The 20,737-nt window shown below is 41.5% G+C and overlaps 1 protein-coding gene across 8 annotated transcripts in view; it reads right to left on the bottom strand.

Annotated features, from left to right (window-relative positions):
• Nucleotides 1-748: 748 nt before the first annotated feature.
• Nucleotides 749-20,737, bottom strand: part of myh14 (myosin, heavy chain 14, non-muscle) — a 37,049-nt gene continuing 17,060 nt past the window's right edge. For 4 of the 8 annotated variants that reach the window (XM_085177122.1, XM_085177123.1, XM_085177126.1 and 1 more), the window contains 38 exons: nucleotides 20,400-20,492; nucleotides 20,237-20,300; nucleotides 19,934-20,032; nucleotides 19,697-19,840; nucleotides 19,387-19,601; nucleotides 19,142-19,294; nucleotides 18,667-18,840; nucleotides 18,248-18,421; nucleotides 18,012-18,126; nucleotides 17,650-17,718; nucleotides 16,284-16,489; nucleotides 16,078-16,199; nucleotides 15,856-15,925; nucleotides 15,606-15,766; nucleotides 14,611-14,719; nucleotides 14,333-14,464; nucleotides 14,011-14,217; nucleotides 13,771-13,908; nucleotides 13,318-13,441; nucleotides 11,985-12,156; nucleotides 11,687-11,899; nucleotides 11,461-11,605; nucleotides 11,169-11,375; nucleotides 10,952-11,056; nucleotides 10,595-10,747; nucleotides 10,168-10,416; nucleotides 9,968-10,081; nucleotides 9,786-9,884; nucleotides 9,486-9,698; nucleotides 9,228-9,389; nucleotides 9,017-9,145; nucleotides 8,820-8,908; nucleotides 8,607-8,730; nucleotides 8,324-8,532; nucleotides 6,715-6,823; nucleotides 6,022-6,194; nucleotides 5,813-5,836; nucleotides 749-5,431 (listed from right to left, as the gene is read on the bottom strand). In XM_085177122.1, coding sequence (XP_085033248.1) covers nucleotides 5,242-5,431; nucleotides 5,813-5,836; nucleotides 6,022-6,194; nucleotides 6,715-6,823; nucleotides 8,324-8,532; nucleotides 8,607-8,730; nucleotides 8,820-8,908; nucleotides 9,017-9,145; nucleotides 9,228-9,389; nucleotides 9,486-9,698; nucleotides 9,786-9,884; nucleotides 9,968-10,081; nucleotides 10,168-10,416; nucleotides 10,595-10,747; nucleotides 10,952-11,056; nucleotides 11,169-11,375; nucleotides 11,461-11,605; nucleotides 11,687-11,899; nucleotides 11,985-12,156; nucleotides 13,318-13,441; nucleotides 13,771-13,908; nucleotides 14,011-14,217; nucleotides 14,333-14,464; nucleotides 14,611-14,719; nucleotides 15,606-15,766; nucleotides 15,856-15,925; nucleotides 16,078-16,199; nucleotides 16,284-16,489; nucleotides 17,650-17,718; nucleotides 18,012-18,126; nucleotides 18,248-18,421; nucleotides 18,667-18,840; nucleotides 19,142-19,294; nucleotides 19,387-19,601; nucleotides 19,697-19,840; nucleotides 19,934-20,032; nucleotides 20,237-20,300; nucleotides 20,400-20,492 — 5,448 coding nt within the window. In that variant the 3' untranslated portion in view covers nucleotides 749-5,241. Of the gene's footprint in view, nucleotides 5,432-5,808; nucleotides 5,837-6,021; nucleotides 6,195-6,714; nucleotides 6,824-8,323; nucleotides 8,533-8,606; nucleotides 8,731-8,819; nucleotides 8,909-9,016; nucleotides 9,146-9,227; nucleotides 9,390-9,485; nucleotides 9,699-9,785; nucleotides 9,885-9,967; nucleotides 10,082-10,167; nucleotides 10,417-10,594; nucleotides 10,748-10,951; nucleotides 11,057-11,168; nucleotides 11,376-11,460; nucleotides 11,606-11,686; nucleotides 11,900-11,984; nucleotides 12,157-13,317; nucleotides 13,442-13,770; nucleotides 13,909-14,010; nucleotides 14,218-14,332; nucleotides 14,465-14,610; nucleotides 14,720-15,605; nucleotides 15,767-15,855; nucleotides 15,926-16,077; nucleotides 16,200-16,283; nucleotides 16,490-17,649; nucleotides 17,719-18,011; nucleotides 18,127-18,247; nucleotides 18,422-18,666; nucleotides 18,841-19,141; nucleotides 19,295-19,386; nucleotides 19,602-19,696; nucleotides 19,841-19,933; nucleotides 20,033-20,236; nucleotides 20,301-20,399; nucleotides 20,493-20,737 lie in introns of all 8 variants that reach the window. The other 4 variants (XM_085177128.1, XM_085177129.1, XM_085177130.1 and 1 more) reach the window with 3 other exon arrangements.

The following is a 20,737-nucleotide window of genomic DNA, read 5'->3' as shown; positions in this document are numbered from 1 at the left end:
ATCGTTAATCATTACATTTTTTATATATTTTTTTGTATATAGAAATTTACATGACAGCAAACTGATTTCAAGGAAATAAAAATGCTCAAATTTGAAAGTTTGTGCATTATTTTGTGTATGTATCAGCTGTTTAGTTGTGATTGGATGCTGTCATTATATTTTAGTATAGTTTTTGAGTTGAGGAGAATAAAAGAATGTTTAACATTAATTTTACCAATGTTTTTGTGCACTAAGCACAGATTAATTTAAAAAGTTTTAATTTATGAATTTTTGAGCAAATGTATAGAAATGTATGGTTAAGGATATAAAGAACTACATTTCATGAGTTACAGTGAAAAGAGGTGCCTGTAAATGGTAATATAAACAGAATTTTCAATTTTTCTATTAACGGAAAATCATTAACTGATACAGTTAATGTATCATTAACTGTATCAGTTAATGATACAGAAAATATACAGTGAATAAATGGAATTTTCCATTTTATAACTGAAGCAAATGTCCATAAATACTACAGAGAGTATACTGTAAATCTACTGAATTTTCCATTTTATCATTTATGGAAAGGTTCTTCAACTTCTGTAAAAAAATGGCAGAAAATTACCAGGACATTTTCCGTTTTTCTATGGAATTCTTTTTTTTTTACAGTGTATGGGTTATGTTTAACATGTAAGAGTGTCAGTCTATGCACTGATTACAGTGAGGAGTATGAAATGTTACCCATTATCCAAATAAAATGGACACAAAGTAATAATAATAACCAACGACATATATTAAAGTTAACCCCGGTCAGATGTTTTATTATTACAGCATAATTTAAAAAAGAGGCTAAAACGATAAAACACATTTTTAAAATGGTTCCACAGTCGCCATAAACAAACACAGACAGAGAAAAGTAAAATAACACTTTTGAGAAGCACCGGCCTTGTCTTTTGCTACAGGTAAACAGAGCTCGTTTGCCCTCGATCCAGCGGTTCAATCCAGATTTTGGTCTATTTGATACACATTGTTTAATAAGAGTTATTGAGTAGTTCAGAGAGACAACACCACGTCAGCTCATTTGGCTTGATGCTATGTCGGCCTTTTTTGTGACAAACCGCATGACAAAGCAGACACAACGTACTGACAGTGTCTGGTTGTTTTACACTATAAAGTGCAGCATTTACACAAAAAAACTAAAAGAAACATAAAAGTTCAATCAAAACCCTTTGGATATTACTAAAACAAAAGAGTAACACATACAGAAAATAAAAATTAAAACCCTTTAGTTGGGTGTTAAATATATGTTGTCAGTAGTCTTTCTTGAGCCACATATTCTTTCTGTCACTAACTGTGAATCATGGCATGGCAAAAATATGGATGCATGTGGGATGACTGTAGATTAAATTAATTGTTTTTATCAGTTCATCAGATGCATGTTAACTTAAACAGTGATGACAACCCTGATTACCGAAAACTACTGTAGTGGTCACGTGTGTAATCAATGATAAACTCCACCAGGATTATTGATTCTTTTCCGTATAGTATAGATAATATAGGACTATTTAGAACAGTGGTCCCCAATCCCCGGACTGGTACTGGTCCATGAGTCGTTTAATACTAGGCCGCGAGTTGAGGCCCGGGTATGACATTTATGGTTTTCAGGGATTTTGTCGTTAACTCGGTTTCCCTGGGTCTTTTCCCGTGTTGTAGCTGTGTACCTTTTTTTGAAAGAAATATTTACGTGTTACCATAGCGACCAGAGGGCATTAAGCATCAGAGAGGTGGATGTTACTCTCAATGTTGTTCAGGAGGAAACACAATTACACAGTGAATTCGTGTTTATTATTATATTTAAAACATACCACACTTTTTGTCTTGGTCGTATCATTTTATTTTGTTGTATTTATCTCCGCAACACCTTAATGGCCGGTCCGTGAAAATATTGTCGGACATTAATCAGTCCGTGGTGCAAAAAATGTTGGGGACCGCTGATTTAGAATAATAAACACATTCAGAATCAGAACCTTACCTGTACCTTATGTACATTCTGTGGTATTCATTTCACTTCACTTCATTTCTCTCATTCTGTATTTTATGTATATAACATTTAGATTGGTTATTTATGGTTGGTTTACACAGCTTTGTGTATGTTCGTGTATGTATGTGTATGCATGTGTACATGTATATATGCACGTGTGTGTGTGTGTGTATTGTGTTTTTTACATGTTGTTGTGATTTACATGGCTGTGCTTGAGAACCATCATCTACCAGAACCAAATTCCTTGTATGTGTCTGTGCATATACATGGCCAATAAACGCGATTCTGATTCTGACTCTGACATTCAGAGCAACATTTATGGTTTCAGCTACATGATCCGAAGCTTTCATTAGTTCAGATTTTCCAGTTAAAGCATCAGTGACATTCGTTGTACTTGTGCCATTTGGGAAATTGGCTTTCATTAGATGATCTGTGGCTTTCACAGGTCTGTACATTTAATGCAAAACTACACCCAGCAGCTAGTTAGCTTAGCATAAAGGCAGAAAACCTAAAAACAACAGAATTCACCTATCCTATCAGCACATAAAGTTTGTAGATTATTGAGTAATATCCAGTTTGTTTGGTGGAAAATTAAAGAATTATATTACTACATTACTGGATTACTGGAGGCGAGTTCAACATAGGCAGGCTTTCTTTACGTTAGGCCCCCGTCACACAGGCATAGAGACCGGCAGTCGTCAGTAGCTTACATGGAAGGCGCAGACTTGTTTTCAACATTCCCAATTTACTTGCTAAGCAGCACTAAGAGTCTTCCATACAAACTGACCATGACCCTAGCTGGCATGGAAGTGCGACCTGCTAGCCACCAAAGAAATCACAACAAGATTTTTGCTGCAGCACTTGCCTGATGACAGCCAGCAACCACCAGCAACCGCTTGCCAGTTGAGTGGGGTTATACACATTTTTCCCTAGCAACTGGAGGTTGCCAGCTGATTTCTACTATGTGTGACTGAGGCTTTAGCTGACTTGACAAAAGCTAAAGCCTAAGTCAGAGGTGTTTTATGTCTCATTTAACTCTCCTTCCAAAGAACTGATCTCGAACCTAGCCAGGTAAAAAAACAGCCCCCTTTGTGACAATGCAAATTCTAAAATTAGGCTCAACCAAATTTGGTAATTTAATAATTAAAAAATAGTTGTACACATAACCTGCAGGTGAAATTGCCACTTTTTTCTTTTTGTAGCTCAGCTTCTTCTGCAGATATGAATGTCAGGTTTCACAGTGAGGCCAGACTATATGTTCCCCAGTTCCTATTTGCTAAGTTAACTGGCTGCAGCTTTAAAATGTAGGTAAAAAAGAGACTGATACTCACATTAAGCAAGAAAGAAAATTTCCCAAAAGGTTGAACTGCTTCTTTAGACAGCATCTGCCAATTTGTTAAGACCCCCCCCAGTGCAGCAGAAGGTCATAAACTAAACTATATAAAAGCTATAAAAAAGGCCATCTTTTAAAAATAGAAGATATGACAATGGAGACGGTCTGAAGAAAAAACTTTAAAAGTGGGCTTCACAGCAGGGTTATCAGAGCAGGTGTAAGATAATGTCATCTTGAGTTGACAGGGTAAAAAAAAGAAAAGCAACTTCTTTTTCTATTTGCCATTTACTCCATAAAAGTTTACTCCTCATTGTTTCCACTGTCTTTTTTTTTTTTTTTTTAAATCTAACACTACTAGTCCATGAAAATGCTTTGAGCCTAACGCTCAGTTATATTCTAATCTTCTACACAGGACCCGCGAGCAGAGGCAGAGTTTATTCTACTCAAGACATGTTAGAAAACCCAACCAGCCTCTACTCCCGTCATCTACTCTATTCTACAGCTACTCTACGGTAACTACAAATTTAAGTCCCTTTTCTCATCCGTACGCCCACCGTTTGGTTAAACAGAAAAGCTTTGTTTGATTAATAATTTACACAGTAAACCAGTAAAATCAACCTTACAGTGTACAAGATGCTTGTCAAAATAAAATGTAACACCTTTATCGTTCTAAAACAAGAAAATAAGACCCATTCTGACCATTTGTTCTGCTTTGGATAAAAATATGAATGAATAGAGTCCTCCACAAGTCGTTTCCAGTTATGTTGCCATTGAAGAGAATCCATAAACGTGTACTTCTTCTTCTTTCCCTTTTTCCTTTTTCTTTTTAAAACCAGCAATAATGTTAACCAGAGAGGTCTTCCATGCAAATTCACATCTGCAACCCAATGCTGAGATGCTGACAGAAACAAGTCTTAGCTGTCCTTTAAAGTAACCCGGTTCAGCATGACATCAGAGCCAGCATGAAGAGGAATTTTCAGACTAACATGCCCCCCCACACACACACAAGACAGAAAACAAGCAGTGATCAATAACTTAAGCTGGTATTTGATATAAATTATACAAATTCAAAATTTCTGATGCAATATGTTAAGACTTTAAGTTAAAGAAACTATCTAATACTATCTACTGCGTGGTCTAACAACGTACTGTTTCTAATCTATAGAAAAGAGTTTATCGTCTAAAGCAGCGAGTCTGTCTGCATGTCGGCTGCTTTTAGCTCTTTGTGTCACTGTAATTGTGACAGGTGATATGAAAACAATGTAATGCATCCCGGTTTCTTATTATTATCTGTTAGGCCAACTTAGAAAATGTGCAGCACTGTGTTTAGATGACAATTTTCTTTCTTTTTGCCAAATTCTTCCAAGTTTAAAAAGTTAACTCACACTCATATCGAAGGCGAATTCTCTGCTCCATGTGTGTACTTGACTGCTCGTGTAACATGAATACAGATTGTCATCTTCCAGCAGCCCTGATCTGTGTATTCAATCCACATCAAATCTTTGTAAATAAATCCAAATGTAAAAGTTCTTTACTGCTTAGTGAGCAGATGTAGTTTAGTTTATGAGAAGTGCATTACAGAGGTGGTAATGTAGAAACTTCAAGTCTTTGTTGTTTTATAAAATAAAATCAATTCCAGTTGACGCTTTGTAAAATTTCTTTTCTGTACTTGTTGAGAAAAAAATGAGGCAAAATCTTAAAGAGCATCGCTGTATCAGGGAGGATGCTTTACAACTAACTGCCTGATATTTATCCTACATGGCATTTAATTTAAAACTAGTGTAGCTATGTGCTGTGTGCCTGCCTCTGTATCACCGCGAGCAGTCGAGGCTCTGAGGCTGATGCTTGTGTGTGTGTGCGCTGTTTGTGTAGCTAAGCAGATGTGTGCGTGTCACTCTGCGTTGTTGACACTGTAGGGCGGCGGAGGGTCCAGGCTGTGTTCTGAGGATGGAGTCGGGGTCCCTGGGACCCCAGAGGAGGGGGTGGGTGAGGCAGGAGGCTCTTCTGAATCGGAGTTCTCTAATGAAAGGTCATCAACCAATGCTCTGCGTCCACGCATCGACAGAGGCAGCGCAGCACGTCTGGACAAAAAGGAAGCGGGAGTTAAAAAATGTGTTTTTATTATTATTCAGTTACTTAACTGTTTAGTTTATGAAATTCCAGAAAACAGGGCTCAGAGTTAACGTTTAACATTTTCAGGTTAACTGTTTCCACTCTTTTTAAAAAATGACTAAGAATATTCAAACTTTCCATCCAAATTTCACCAAGAAAGCTATTTTTCCCCCTAAACAGAGAACTGTGTAAATATGCTGGAGACAAAAATATAAGCAAACTACTCAACTTTGTGTTTGTGTATGGAAAGCTGCAGGCTTTTCATACACAAACACAAAGACAAACACACAAAACAACAGACAAACAAATGAGAACAAGAAATAATAATAATAAAAAAAACAATGACCTACATATCTGGTCTCCATTCGGGGAAGCTGAGTGTCGCAGACAGATGGGTAATGTGTCAGTGTTACGTGGACAAAAATGGACGCAACAAAAGAGCAAAGCAAAAAAAAAAAACGATGAAAAGTTAATGGGGTGTTAACAAAATCAACAGTAAGTGAAGCCACAGATAAATACATGAACCAACACACTCACACACACACACACACACACTTACCTGAGCTGGTTGCGGAGGGAGGATATCTCGCGGTTCATGGTCTGGCTGCTGTCAGTGAGTTCCTCCAGCTCCCTCTGCAACTTCCTCTTCTGGGCACTGGAGCGAGAGTTCTCCTCCTCCACCTCCTCCAGCTGCCTCTTCAGCTGCTTCAGTCGGACCATCGACTTATCCAGCTGCAGGAGAAGAGCAGAGAGGAGGAAGAGGAGGGAAAGGACAGAGCGCAGCAGAGAGGTCGAGTTGACAAGAGATTGCAGGAAAAGGGAGACCAAGAAGAAGGAGCACGGACAGATATTTAAATGGAGAGATTAGTGTGAGGACAGGAGGACCGATGGGGATCAGGAGTCAGATTAAACCTGGCAGATTATTGCAGATGATGCTTTGGGAGGAGAGTCAGTGTCTCTGCTGTGACTGAGGGATTTATATTTTGTGGTGGAACATGTTCTAACTTCACGATGAACACACAGATGCCAATGCAGGATTAGGATTAGTCTGGACTGAGCCGGATAAATCACTCATTTTAGGATGATTTTTCAACACACTGCCCTCGGACACAATTAAAGCAGCAAGCTTAGCTGACCTGATACCCATTAAATGATTATTTAATGCCCTGTTGTTGACAATGCTATTCTGAGCATACTTAGATAAATGTGACTGACCTGCACGGTGCAGTCAGGGTAATCTTAACTTTCTCACCTGCTCTCTGTACTGGTCTGCATGCCTCCTCTCATCTTCTGCCTGCATCATCACCTCCTTCAGTTTCTTTTCCGTCTTCCGCATCAGTTTGTTGGCAATTGCTCGCTCCCTGAGGGACAAACAGGGTTGTTACAATCAATGATGACTTTTTTTCCCCCTCGGATGTTTAGTGATTCTAAATCTGTCTGGCAGTAATTGCTTGGCCTATAACACTGAAAACCCTCATACGCCCCATGCCATGTATTTACAATCATGGCACAGTTCACATGTGTCGTTTTGTTAATAAATGTTGTAAATGTAACCAATTATCATAGGCCACTTTATTAGGTGCAATTGTTGAACTGCTCCTTTACACATACACCTACTCAGCCAATCACATGGCAGCAACTGCTAAAGACCAAACTGAAATTTAGAATGGGGAAGAAAGGTGATTTAAGTGTACCAATCTCTTGATGCCTGCTTCCAGCAGGACAACTGGATACTTTCACATTCACATTCATAATTTGATTCAAGTAATCTCAAACAGGTTTTTTGAGATCATTAATCTCAAATGGCCTCCTCAGTCACCAGATCCCAGTCCAGCAGACCAGCTTTTGGATTTCGTAGAAAGGGGAATTCACATCATGGATGTGTAGTCGACAAATCTGCAGCAACTGTGTGATGCTGTCATGTCAACATGGAGCAAAATCTCTGAGGAATGTTTCCAGCACCTTGTTGAATCTTTGCCATGAAGAAGTAAGGCTGAATGAAGGCTGAAAGGCTGTAAGGCTGAATGAAATTAAGGCTGAGACCTGATACTAGCAAGGTGTCCAGTGACTGTATAGGTAGGTTTTCAAGCTCTGTTCTAATTAACAAATTTATAAAGGGCCCAATTGGGGCAGGCATAGCTCAGTAGGTAGAGTGGTCGCGTGATTGGAAGGTCGGGAGATTCAAATCCACTGAACGGCTACCCCTGAGCAAAGGAGCAGCACACTGCTCCCTGGTGCGCCTGCTTAGTGGCTGCCCACTGCTTCACTGAGTGAATGGGTCAAATGCAGAGAGAGTAATTTCCCCATGGGGATCAATAAAGTGTACATTATTATTATTAATATTCGATGTAACTAACAAATTTACTTTAAACTGATAAAGAAACCCTTAGTTTTATGTATGAAACAAGAAGCGGCCTACACCACTGAAAAATTAAACTAAGGCCTGAACCTATTCATGATTTAATACAAAGCTTCTTTCAGCATTTGGTTTTTCTAAAAGAGCCCATAAAGAGATGACTGTTCAGTGTCTCCAGTAAGTCTGTTTTCTTGTAAGTAGATTTTTACCAACCAAAGTTAGAATCCAGTTCAATATAAATTATGGACGTTCCTTGTTAGCTAGTGGGGGCTAGCATTAGCTGACAACTACCTCTAGTCCAAACAAAAATGTAAAAAATAGTAAAGGACAAAATACTAAATTGTGGACTTCAAATGGTAGCTGCAAACCAATGGGTGATTCCAAAGAGTCCTTGTCTATTTTTATGTACAGTTTGTGTTATAAAACAATTTCATTCCTGAATTCTTTTTAGCAGGTTACAGCTTTGGAAGATTTTTGTACTGATGCATGTGTCTGTTTCTCGTACTGTCTCTCTTGTTCCACCTGCTCCTCCATCGTCTCAATTTTTGCCTCCAGGGCGGCGACACTCATCCTATGTTTGCCCCTTACTGCCCCCTCCATCTCCCCCAGCCGGGCCTTCAGCTCCTTGTTCTGCTTCTCCAGCTGCTCTCGAGCCGCCTCTGCTTTCTGGGCCAGAGTCCTCTCTCCCTGCAGCTGCACAGTCAGAGTCTCCACCTGCAGTGGAAATGTAGCTGTGATGAGTGTGTGCTTCAAAGTGTGTGACCGAGACACTTGTAGAGTGAACATACCTGTAGGGCTGTCTTCCGTAGTCTCTCTGTCAACAGTTCATTGTTAGTCTGCTCTTCTTCCAGCTCTTCTTCCAGCTGATTGACTCGTGCGTCCAACCTCCGCTTCTCTTCGCTCAGGACATTCCTGGACAAACGCAATCTCAGTAACAACACTACAGGTGCACAAAAACCCCTCAAATCAACAAAATGTATCAGAGGTAAAGTTAAACTCACTTTCCAGAACTGCTGCTGACCATCTCGTCTGCTATCTCGTCTCTCTCCTGCTGGGCCTGTCGCTTCTGCCTCTCTGATACAGCCAGCTCCTGCACAAAGACGTTCATGCAGACAGAAAAGTTTGGTTAAAAATAAATGCAAGATATCTTAATATTTCTACTGGATGGGTTTTTTTGCACAGACATAGACATACATACCTCTGTAAGATGCAGGACCTCTGCTTCCAGGGTTTGGATTTTCTTTTCACTGTCTTTTGATTGGGAGATGACGTCATCTCGAGTCACCTTTGCCTCATCTAGCTCGCGCAGAACCTCCTTCATTTGACCCTGATAAGGATATTTTTAAATTAAGTACACTGACATTTACAGGAAACAGATTTTTTAAATAGGTGTGGGTACCCTGTTTTACCTGCAGCCTTCGAAGCTGCTTCATCGCCTCCTCTTTGCCACGGTTGGCTGTCTCCACCTGGGCCTCAGCTTCCTGCAGTTCTGCTTCCAGCTGCTTCTTGGATGACACAGACTGAGACCGCTGACTCCTCTCCTCCTCCAGCTGGATCTCTAACTCCCTCACCTGGGATCGACAGAAGAACATAAACAATCTGATTAACTTGGACAAAAAGTACATACCAGAAGCACCAGCACTTTCCTTTTTCATTCTCCATCCTACCTGTTTGCTCAGGGCCCTTCTCTTCTCCTCTCCCTTTTCCTCGTTGGTGCTTATCTCCCTTTCAAACTGAGCCTTAAGCGCCTGCAGGGTGACCTCCAGCCTCAGTCTTGAGTTCTCTGCCTCTGACAGTTCCTCCTCCAGCTCCTGCGTCTGAATGCGCAGGTTCTGGGCTTCTGTTTCCAAGGTCCTCCGTGTGCGCTCCAGCTCATGGACCTGACGCACAAGCATTTAAGAGATGGTGACTCACAGAGGACTGAGACAGAAATAATAAAAAAAGAGTCCCAAGGTGTAGAGTCTTACATTTTTGCCCACATCGTCCTGCTGGTTCACCAGCTGCTCCATTTCCAGACGGAGCTGCTTGTTGGCTCTCTCTAGCTCTTCTTTTTGGTCCTGAGCCTCCTACGCACAGAAAGACAGACGATTTACCATCACAAACACAGATGTATGAAAAACATTTATGTGCCGTCTATCAAATAATTTACCTGCAGGGCTCGGGACAGTGCTAGACATCTTGTTTCCTTCTCTCTGCTGTCTGCTTCTGCTCTGTCCCTCTCTTCTGCAAGCCGAGCACTCACCGCCTTTTCCTCTGCCAGGCACTGGGGGGTCAAGGAGGTAATGTTACTGCGCATAAAGACATTTGCAGCCTTTGTGCGTATGTGAGAAGCAGTGGTATGTTTCTAACCTGGTCAAATTTCTTTTGCCTTTTTTCGAGGGCCGTGCAGTTCTGCCTCTCTCTCTGCAGGGCAATGGTCATGTCCTCTATTTCCTCCCTCAGTCGCTCCCTCTGCCTCTCCACTCTTTCTTTCTCCTCCTCCTTCTGTCGCTCTCTTTGAATGGCACTGTCCAGCTCTCTCTGGAGCTTCCTGCGTATCTCATCGCCAGCTTCCACGGCACTGTTCACCTCCTCTGACTGCTTACGTAGCTCTGTCAGCTGTAGAAGTAAAACAGACACAGGGTGCGTACATAAGTCATAGATATAGACAGAGAACTTTACATTTAATACTGACTGTCTGAAGGAAAGCCCTTCTGTGATTTTATGAAAAATGTTAACTGATATCTTTCTAAAGCAGCAGCTTAAGAGGTAAATAAACTGCGGCCCTCAGACTTACCTGCTGGCTGTGAGTTTGGATCTGTCGGCTCAGCTCTTTGCCTCTTTCCTCCTCCTCCTCCAATCGTTCCATCAGTCCATTCTTCTCCTCCTCCAGTGCTCGCACCCTTGAGGCAAGGGCCATCTTCTGGCGACTTTCGTCCTGTAGCAGTTCCTAAAAGAGAAGAGCAATGGTGCATATGAGGTTGTTTTTGAGTCATCGGTGGATCAAATTCTTTTAATTTCCAACAGTCAGAGGATTTTCTTCTGGACTTTAAAGAAATAGTTACTTTTTCTTTTTTAAACATGAGGAGTCTGTAACAGTCAAAGGCTAATGTCCAAATCAAATGCAGCCTTGGTGTCTGTGTGCATTTGTTACCCTTGCATCATGCAGCTGGCTCTCCAGGCTGCTCATTTCTTTAGCGAGCCGAAGAGACTTGGAGTCAGAGGAGGACAGATTGCCGGAGAGGGACTCAATCTCACACTAAAAGAGACACATTTAGGTTAAATTCATTCAACAAAACAGAAACAGAATACTTCTTTACTGACACACCTTAAAACCACAAACCAGTAAACTGGTACCTATTCATTTGTACCTGCAGCTTGTGGATTCGCTCCTCCCTGTCCTCCCTCTCTCTGTCAGCCTGAGCCAGACGGGCGCTCAGTTCCTGTAGCTGGTTATCCGCCCTCTTACGACCCCTCTCGCTCTCTGAGCGACTTGCTTGGAGGCTTTTGAGCTCAGAGGTCAAATTCTGCCTCTCCTCCTCCAGCGTTGCCTTGGCTTTATCAAGGGACTGTCGTGCCTGAAGCAGAGCATGGGTGAGACACGATGAGAGACTGCGCATGTCTCCATGCATGTGCATTTGAATTTTTCTGTGTTTCTCGTACTCTCTTGCTGTTGTCCAGCTGCTCCTGCAGGCTGTCTAAGGCAGCGCTGTGTTTGACTCTGACTTCTGAAAGCTGGGTCTCGTGCCGGCGAGTCTCCTCTTCAACACATCGTTGGAGCTCACTTAACTCTGCTTCCCGTCGAGACCTGTGGAGTTATAAGAAGCGTGAGTTCTGGTCTGATAACAAAAACACTAAATGTAAACTTTGTTTTGTCCTCATCATCTACCTGAGCTCCTGTTGTGCAGCTGTGCTGTCCAGAGTGTCCTCTAGCTCAGTTCTCAAAGCCTCCAGCTCCTCACTCAGGTCTCGCCGTTGTTTCTCTGCTCTTTCCCGCATCCCTCGTTCATTCTCTACTTCCTCCTTCAGCTCTGACACTTGGGACAAGGCCTCCCTTAGAGACCTCTGAGCTTCAGCACGGCGTGCACCTTCTTCCTCTAACCTGAGAGATTCACAAAAAAACTTCAAAAATCCATTACAGGCTTATATTTTAGTTACTGCGTCTCTGATACTTTTCTGTGTCTCACCGGCCCTGCAGGGAGGTGATTTCTTTTTCCTTTTGAGCCAGACTGCCTCTCAGCTCAGAGGACAGCATTCCCAGGTCTGACAGCTGCTCCTGGGCCTCCATAGCTTCACTCTCCATCCTCCTCTTAAACTTCTCCTGTTCTAAGCGACCCTGCTCTTCACGCTTTAGGCGCTCTGCAAATAGCAATGGAGTAAGTTACAAATCACAGAATTTAAACAGTAAAGTTATTACAGTTGTAAATAAGCCTGCATTTCCCCATCCACCCACCAGATGTCACTAAACTCCTGTCATGCCACACCTACCTCAACTTGTTTCCACTTTCTTCATTAGCACCTGTACTTATATCTGCTCTCCAACAGTAAACTACCTTAAAACAGTTCCTGGCTGCCTTGTTCACCCTAAGTTTGAGTCATGCTCCTTGCTTTGACTGCAGAAACCCTGACACTGCAAAAAACATAGACTCCTCCATTTAGTAAGGTTGCACAAAAATCAGAGTTTTGACTATTTTGCTAAATGTTCAGATATTTTTTATAGAATTCTGGATTAGATAGTTAAACTTCAGACTGTGATTTAAAACACTTTTAACAGCCACATTTCTACAGCAGAAGCTTTTTTACAGTAAACTTTAAAGGGGCTCAGTGGCTTTCCAATGCAGGGACCACCATTAGAATTACTTATTTTACTGTCAAGTAGCTGAATTTGGGCTTAAGAGAGAAAAGGATAGTGCATCTATAAGGTGACTGAACAGAGGGAGGTATGTTTGTCAAAACAAACCAGTGAGTGACAGAAATAAATTGTTGCTTTCTGATTGTTGCACATCAGTTACACTGTACAGCACTAATAAATACAAAAACCCCTCCGCACTACCATCTGGGACGGTGTTGCATTGCTGTAACTGGGAAGCAGGCTGCACCTTCAGCGGACCTGACACGTGTAACTGCAGCTCTTGACAGACGAGTGGACTAATTCGTCAAATCTTTGAGATCAAACAGCACATTGAAGGAATTTTATTTACCTGCTAGAAAGATTCTTGCAGGTGTAAAAGCTCTGGACATATATACTTTCAAATAAGTCTTCCGCATGTTGTTTTCGATCTAAGTACAAATGGAGCTCTTGATTTTAAAGCTTCATGCAGCGACATATGATCTCTGTCTGTCTGTCTGTCTATCCATCTATCTATCTATCTATCTATCTATCTATGGGCATGTGACGGGACTACAGCATCCATTCCTGCTGGGACACCTGCTTCTTGAATACATAAATGTCAACCTTAGTGTGATTACTTGTGTGGAAACAAATTTGTGTGAAGGTCAAAATTTGTTTAGCATAGTTACCCTCCAAGTCAGCGATGACAGCTTCCTGTTTGTTCTTGAGCTTGTTCAAACTTTTTGTCTTTTCCTCTTCTTCGGTGAGCTGGTCGGTGACCTCATTCAGACGCTCCTCCAGCTGTTTCTTTTCCTGCTCAGAGAGAAACGATGATGCGTGAAACATTTTTTTATTAGTAACTGTGCAGGAATAATTGCTTTCAAGTAGCAACCCTTCCTGACCTATTTTACCTCATTGCAATCCTAGTCTCATCGTGTTTTATTTTTTTCAAGTTATTATTTCTTCTTTCTTCAATTTATTTAGAAAATGAAGCCAACATAATGAAGAAAAATGCAAGTGTGCAACTGTAATTGTATTGCTGTAATGCCTGGGTTTGCTATTAAGGTTGTGAAACAACCTTTTTAAAAAGAAAACAGAAACAATTTTTTTCATTGCTTGACAAAATTTAATGTGACGCTCACCTTGCCGAGTCGGTCTCTTTGCTCTACTGCAGTGACCAGGTCTGTCTCCAGACTCTTTACTTTGGTCTCCAGGGTAACCTTCTCCAGCAGGAGGCGTTGTCTGCCGCTTTCCTCCTCCTCTAACTGCTCCTCTAGGTCCTGACAAAACCAGAGAAAGCAATGTCAAGGCAAGCTTGTTTTAATGTCAATTTACAATCTTTCTTACAAAGTTTTGACATAAAAAGACAGCAACTTTATAACCTGTATATTCTGCTGCATTTTCTTCTTCTCATTGGCCAGTTGCACACCCCTCTCCTCCTCTTCCTCCAGTCGAGTCTCCAGCTCGCCCAGAACCTCCTCCAGCTCCTGTTTCCGACTGGCTAACCTGGCCCTCATCTCCTCCGCCTCTGCAAACAGCTCTGCCTCTGCCTGCAACTGGTCAGCCAGCACTGCCTTTTCCTCTATCAGCTACAATGTGACAGAAACGGAGGAGTGGTGATGAGTGAGGCCCCGACTGACAGTAAGACAGGCAAAGACAGAACTGTGGTGGATAGGAAGCACAATGAGGATGAGGTTTGTTTACCTGAACGTGCTTCCTGTCCAGCTCTGTGTAGTCCTGCTCCGCTCGGGTGAGTTGTTCTTTGGCTTTTTGTAGCGCTGCTTCCCGGGTTTGGATCTCTTCATCCTGTCGTGTCACCTGCAGCAAGGGCTTCACCTGTTTGGGTGAGGTGAAAGGGGTCAATATGAAGAATATTCCCAACGTTACAAGGTTTTCTGCTCTCACACTGCCTTGCCTTTAGTTGTATATTATGTTTAATGTAGGTTGCATTTCATGTCTATGTTGAGAAGTTTGCACAGCACCTTAGTAAATAGTCGCCACCACTGCCAGTTCCTGAGTTTGAGGTAAGCAGCACAGTTCCTCTGCATCACCCTCAGAGCACTAAGCTGCTGTTGCTTCTTCAAAAAGGCTCTGAAAGCAATAAAACAAACAAAATGCATCAATGAGATTCACATTTTTATTTAATATTGCACAGTGTACCTTTAGCATCAGAGTAGAGGTATTAACACGTACTGTATTCACCTGAAAAGGTACTGAAAGATGCTGCAATATTGAGTAATATGAGCAGGTGTTTGACAGGGTTAACAAACAACTTTCAATTATTGGTAATGAGTTTTGGTCCATATAACTATGTTTTCCCCTGTTCTCCACCACACCTTCCACATATTTACTTTGCTGTTTTAGGATATCACTAACATAGTGAAGTTTATTAATAAACGTCATTATTGGGGAGACTTTTTCGGGACATGGAAACTTTTAGACTAAAAATTAAGTCTTGTTATTCTTTAATAAATCTTTAAACAATAGATTATGTAAAACAACTGAAACTTATTTTGTATCTTAAATGTATGACAGAAATGTACCTGACACCAGATTAATCAAATGACGTATAACAATGAATAGACTTTTTTCCATTTAGTCACCAGTGTAAACATATAACCATAATGAATTATGTAATTCAGGCTTTGCCAAATACCTTTCAAAACTGTTGCAACACCTGAGTCACTGATAGGGGCTGACAAATTGTTAAATATTAATGCTCCTTTAAGAGTGAAATACAAAACTGCCAACTGCACAGATACTAGCGCTGCAGAGAAACCTCACCCGTACTACATGTTTATCGTCCTCCATCTCTTTTACCTCAGGTAGCAAAAAAGGCTGTTAAACTGACCAATAACTAAAGTAACATGAATTTCATCTTATTCTTCCATTTATATTTTATATTGAATTTATATATAAAAGACATTAAAAACTAATGAGATGCCTATAATAGTTCTCTATTAGTAATTAGTCTTACTTGCGTGAGAGAAAGCCTCTGGCAGCGCTCTGGAAGCGTATGATGGTATCAGTTATCTTTAGGTCTCTTTCTTCTTCCAGGTGAGCTAGGACTCCAGCTCTGAAGAAGACTTTACTCTGACCCACCCTGAACAGGTTTTTATCCAACTCTAAAGCACTGATCTAGAAGAGCAGCAGGGGAGTTGGTCAAGCTTCTATCTGAACAACTGTATGTAATGCTGTGAAGTTTTAGCTGCCTGAAAGTTACATACCATGAGTTCTGATGCCTGTTTGCCATCCATGAAGGTGCGAGGAATGGCATTAGGGGTTAGGATCTCATATCTGGAAGACAAATGATAAATGTGCAATTGAGTGAATGATACGATGAGCAGAAAGGTCTACTGGCAGGTGCCATAAAAGATTCTTAGAGTGGCATGAAGTGTGTGCGTGTAGTTTACACTTCACGAATCAAAAAGACCATCACAAATACGCACCTCTGTCTGAACTCTTGGAACGGGATGCGGTTAGGGAATCCTTGTCTGCATATACGGATGCCCTCCAAAACACCATTACATCTCAGCTGGTCTAAAACCAGGTGAGGGGAAAGCTTACCGGCCTGAAGAAAAGTAAATGGGTAAAAAGTCAGCAGAAAGAAGGCTATTATCTCTTCTCACTAGTTCATCCTGACCGCCTGCCTCACCCTCTTCTCATGGTTGGGGATAATGCAGCGGAGAAAGTTAGGGTTGGTGTTCCTCAGTGTGGCCATCAGCTTGGTAAGAGACTCCTTGTAAAGCTGCCCAACAGTCCTAAACATTCCTTTCTTCGTCTTCAGTCCTGCTGCTCCGAATGTGACCGGCGCGCTGCTCTCTCCTGACGACACCTGGTCCAGACCCACAATCCTGTCCACTAGAAGGAAACAGAGCACAGGGTCTCACTTTTGGCAGAAATGATCAATTAGCTGAAGTTAAAAATAAATAAATAAATAAATAAATAAAAAAGCATTATTTGGCATTTCATGAGTGAGTGAACAGGTTAATGCTATTACCCAATAGCAACAACACCTGGTTTCATATCTCCTATCAAGCTCTGGACAGAAATAATATATGAGATGGATTTCGGCCATCATTAGTTTTTAAAACTAGAACCATAGCATCTATTTCCACAGCCAGTACACACACACACACACACACACACACACACACACACACACACACAGACACACACACACACACACACACACACACACACACACACACACACACTTAATACAGTGCATGAGTTTCACAGGTAATGTTTTTCAAGCTCAACCTGTCAACTTTGGACATGTCTGCACAGGCAAAGCTGCAGATCTGCCTGAAAAGACTGATGGTTTATTTTGTTAAGTGTATGAAGCTAATTTCATACACAGGAGTAAAAAGTAGAGAGAACAGAGAGGCAAGTATCACCACTCAGATCAATATGCTCCAGTTCATCAGATGTGATCTAAACTAAAAAAACACACTGATCACTCTTTGATGACTAAAGCTAAAGGTCTACACTGGTTAAACCATGCAACGCTATTTACATGTCAATACTCTAAAGCAACATGTTGCGTCTCTAAAGCTGATTCAGGATCACATTTCTGCATGCAAGTACGCTTACATTTTTTTTGTTTAGAGACCATGCACGTTAATTAACATGACTGTAAATGTGTCCGGGCCAACCAATTGACTCATTTTAAATTATTGAACTGAATTCAATAGAGCTCTTCTAGTTACAGACAGACACTCTAAGGTGATCCTGAATGTGGCTTTTGTGACAAATGAAGTGAAACTTCTACAGACAAGAATCACTACGAGAATTACTATCAGTCACGGCACTTTTACTGAAGGCCAAAAGTGTGGTGAAAGAGAAATTAGAGAGCAACACAACAGCACAGAGACAACATGATACAACACAACACTACCACAAAAATGTCAACTAAAAAGAGGGGAAATGGCAGAAAAAGCAATAAAGACAACAAAAACTGGGCAGCCAGCAAACAACAGTGGCCGGAGGGAGGATTGTAAGGAGGTACAAAAACCTACTGTCTGCGCCATTAGTCTGCAGTGTGGCATAGGAGTCAAAGAAGTACACACGAGGAAGAGTTTGAATGTCTGATCGGGAAGCATCAGGAGACCACAGGGAGCAAGATCATAGGAAAGGAAAGAAGGAGCCCAAAAGGGGAAAAGAGCAGGCAAAAGAGAAGAAGACAAGAAGGAGACAGAACAGAAGAAAGCGAGAAAGAAACAGCATGTAAGAGAGGAGAGAAATGTAGTAACGTTAATACATTTTTGCACCAGAATAGCTTAAATATTTATAACTGGCACAGTTGCAAAAAATGCTGAAGTTTTCATTACAAAATCTGTAAAGGCAGCATTTAGAAAGTGTGTGAAACAGAAAGTCTCACCCTCTTTCCAAAGCTCTGAGACAAAATGATCAGATGACTGGTGGAGAAGAGACGCCACATTGTCGTTCAGGGGATCCATGTTCTTCACTAACCAGTCATTTGCCTTGTAGTCCACCTGTGGAAGAAGAGGTCACATGGCAGAAATCAAAGCTGAGACAGATCATCACTGAAAGTCAAAACGTGGGTTGCCTAAATTTGAAAGGATAGATTAAAGAAAAACAAAAGTCAAGGGATACCTTTCCAGCGTAGTGAATAATGGAGAAGTCAGCTTCCCCACGTGGCTGCTTTGATTTGAAGAATTTTGGATGGCTGCCTTGCTCAGCAGACAGCTTCTCCACAAATGAGCGATCTGTGGCCCGAGGGAACCAGCACTCTTCATCAAGAAGGGCCAGAACACCAGGTGGGTGGGCCTGACATGAACAGGGGGGAAATTATTAGCAAAATGTGGATTTCCTCATTCAAAATGACAAAATATTAAAGAATTATTTGATACTGTTTGCTTGTATTAGTTAAGCAGTGGGCTCGTTCACAATCTGCACTTTATTTAACTATAAATAAACAATCTGTTGTCCCATCTGTATGGAAAGCACATATCAGTTATCAGCATCTAGTCTCATCTCATGAAAAGTAAAAATGTGTTTTAGTATGCATGTACTGGTCTCTCGATGAGGTCGATGCAGGGCTGTAAGTCCAGGCCAAAGTCAATAAAGTTCCACTCGATGCCCTCTCGCTGGTACTCCTCCTGCTCCAGGATGAACATGGTGTGGTTGAAGAGCTGCTGCAGCTTCTCGTTGGTGTAGTTGATGCACAGCTGCTCAAAGGAGTTGAGCTGCATAGGATCGGTTTAGAAAAGCAAGCAAAGATAGAAAAATACATGTTATGTACACTGAAAAAGTACAGGTACATTGTTGGATTTGTAAAGACATAAAACTGTATATAATTCACACCACTGCACATCTGTAATGCTGTTTTATTCTCCACATAAAATACAAATATAATGCTAGAAATATCCCTTAATGTCACATGTTTCACTTAATTACAGACAATTTATTATATTTTGAGAACAAAGTCATCCTCTGTGCTAGATTGGGTTAAACTTCTCACTATACTGCATCATCACATGAACACACCTGGAAGATCTCAAATCCAGCGATATCAAGGATGCCTATGAAGGAGGCTCCCTGTCTCTGTCTGCGATCCAGAGCTCTGTTGATCCTGTGGACCAGCCATCTGAACAGACGCTCATATGTTGCCTTTGCCAGGGCCTCCACAGCAAAGTCAGCCTAGGAGAAAATGTATGTATAGTCACACTCCACAGGGACAAATGTTTGTTTATGTATGAGCATGTGTGCCGTTTTTGCATATAAGATCTTACTTGTTCTTTAGTCTGGGCTTTCTGCACATACTCTCGGCCTACTTTGATCCTCGGGGTGAGGATGGCCCGAGTGAACTCCAGCACATTGATGCCCAGCAGATGGCAGAGTTTCTGAGCAGCTGTGTTATCAGGCATGGACGCCTGGTCATGGTTCTTCTCCTTCATAAAGGATATATTCCCGAACTGGAGCACAGCAGAGATCACCTTCAGCATGGCTGCAGAGAAGTAAGACAGGGAGGAGGAAGGTGATTCATGGCAAGGATTGAAGACACAAAATACCCAATTTTTTTCCCTGCCTCTGTTCTCTTACACATTGACTCCTCAGGGGTGAAGCCCATAATAGCCATGGAGTCCATAGTCTGGGTGAAATTCTCTGAATCGCTCTGACCAGGAACAGGTATCGAGCCTCCACTGAGAAAGCGATACTGATCAGCAGTTCCTAAGAGCAAGTCCGCTAGAGACATAAAATACAGCAAGTTTTAGACACAGTTTACTAGTCGGTTTTGCAAAAATAGCATATATGTTTTATAATGACACTTGTATTCACCTCGAGTTTCCTCTGATGCTCCACATAACAACTGGTAAAAGATGTGGAAAGTCCTCTCATCCTTGGCCTGACGGGTGGCCCGGGACTTTTCAAGGAGGTCTGAATTTATATAGTTATGGATATGTGCAACCATTTTAAAGTTGTTTCTAGTACAGTACACAGGTAAACCCTTAAATGCTTTTCCAAATGAACACGGACAAGCAAGCATTCAAGTGAAAATTCAGAAAGACCATCTGCCTTCTCACTACCCTTTGCTGTAAAGGCAGGAGGAAGTGCAGTTTCACAAAGTAAGCAGAAAGATACAGGTTTCAATGTTGGCACCAACAATGTATCCCGCCACGTCAAAATTGATACGAATGAATTTACCCTGAAAAAGCAGGAGAGGTGGCTCATGTTTCAGTTCATTTCTTTGTATACTGACGGCAGAACTTTATCTATCCGATTAATGAATCTAGTCCACTCTTACAAATCTAGAGGAGTTATCGTTCTTGACAGTCTTTGCGTTGCCGAAGGCCTCCAGTATAGGGTTGGCCTGCAGCAGCTGTCTCTCCAGCTCACCCTGTGAAACAGAGGAGACGTCTGATCAGACAAAACTACAGACATGACAGCTTCACAGAAAGACTTCTATGGGGGCCTCTGGACTAAAATGCACACGTTAACACTGCTCTGCTGAGAGGAACTAACGATCTGTTATGTAAAATACAAAAAAATACATGACTCAGTGTTGAAGAGCAGTGACACATACTGATGCATTTTAGGGCCCAATATAGCATCCAACACACTCCCCATTCCCCGTCACAAGAA

This window comes from Neolamprologus multifasciatus, chromosome 11 (assembly GCF_963576455.1).
Source record: "Neolamprologus multifasciatus chromosome 11, fNeoMul1.2, whole genome shotgun sequence".
Lineage (NCBI taxonomy): Eukaryota > Metazoa > Chordata > Actinopteri > Cichliformes > Cichlidae > Neolamprologus > Neolamprologus multifasciatus.
The sequence above is the reverse complement of the archived record's forward strand: the minus strand, read 5'-3'. Positions and strand labels throughout refer to the sequence as shown.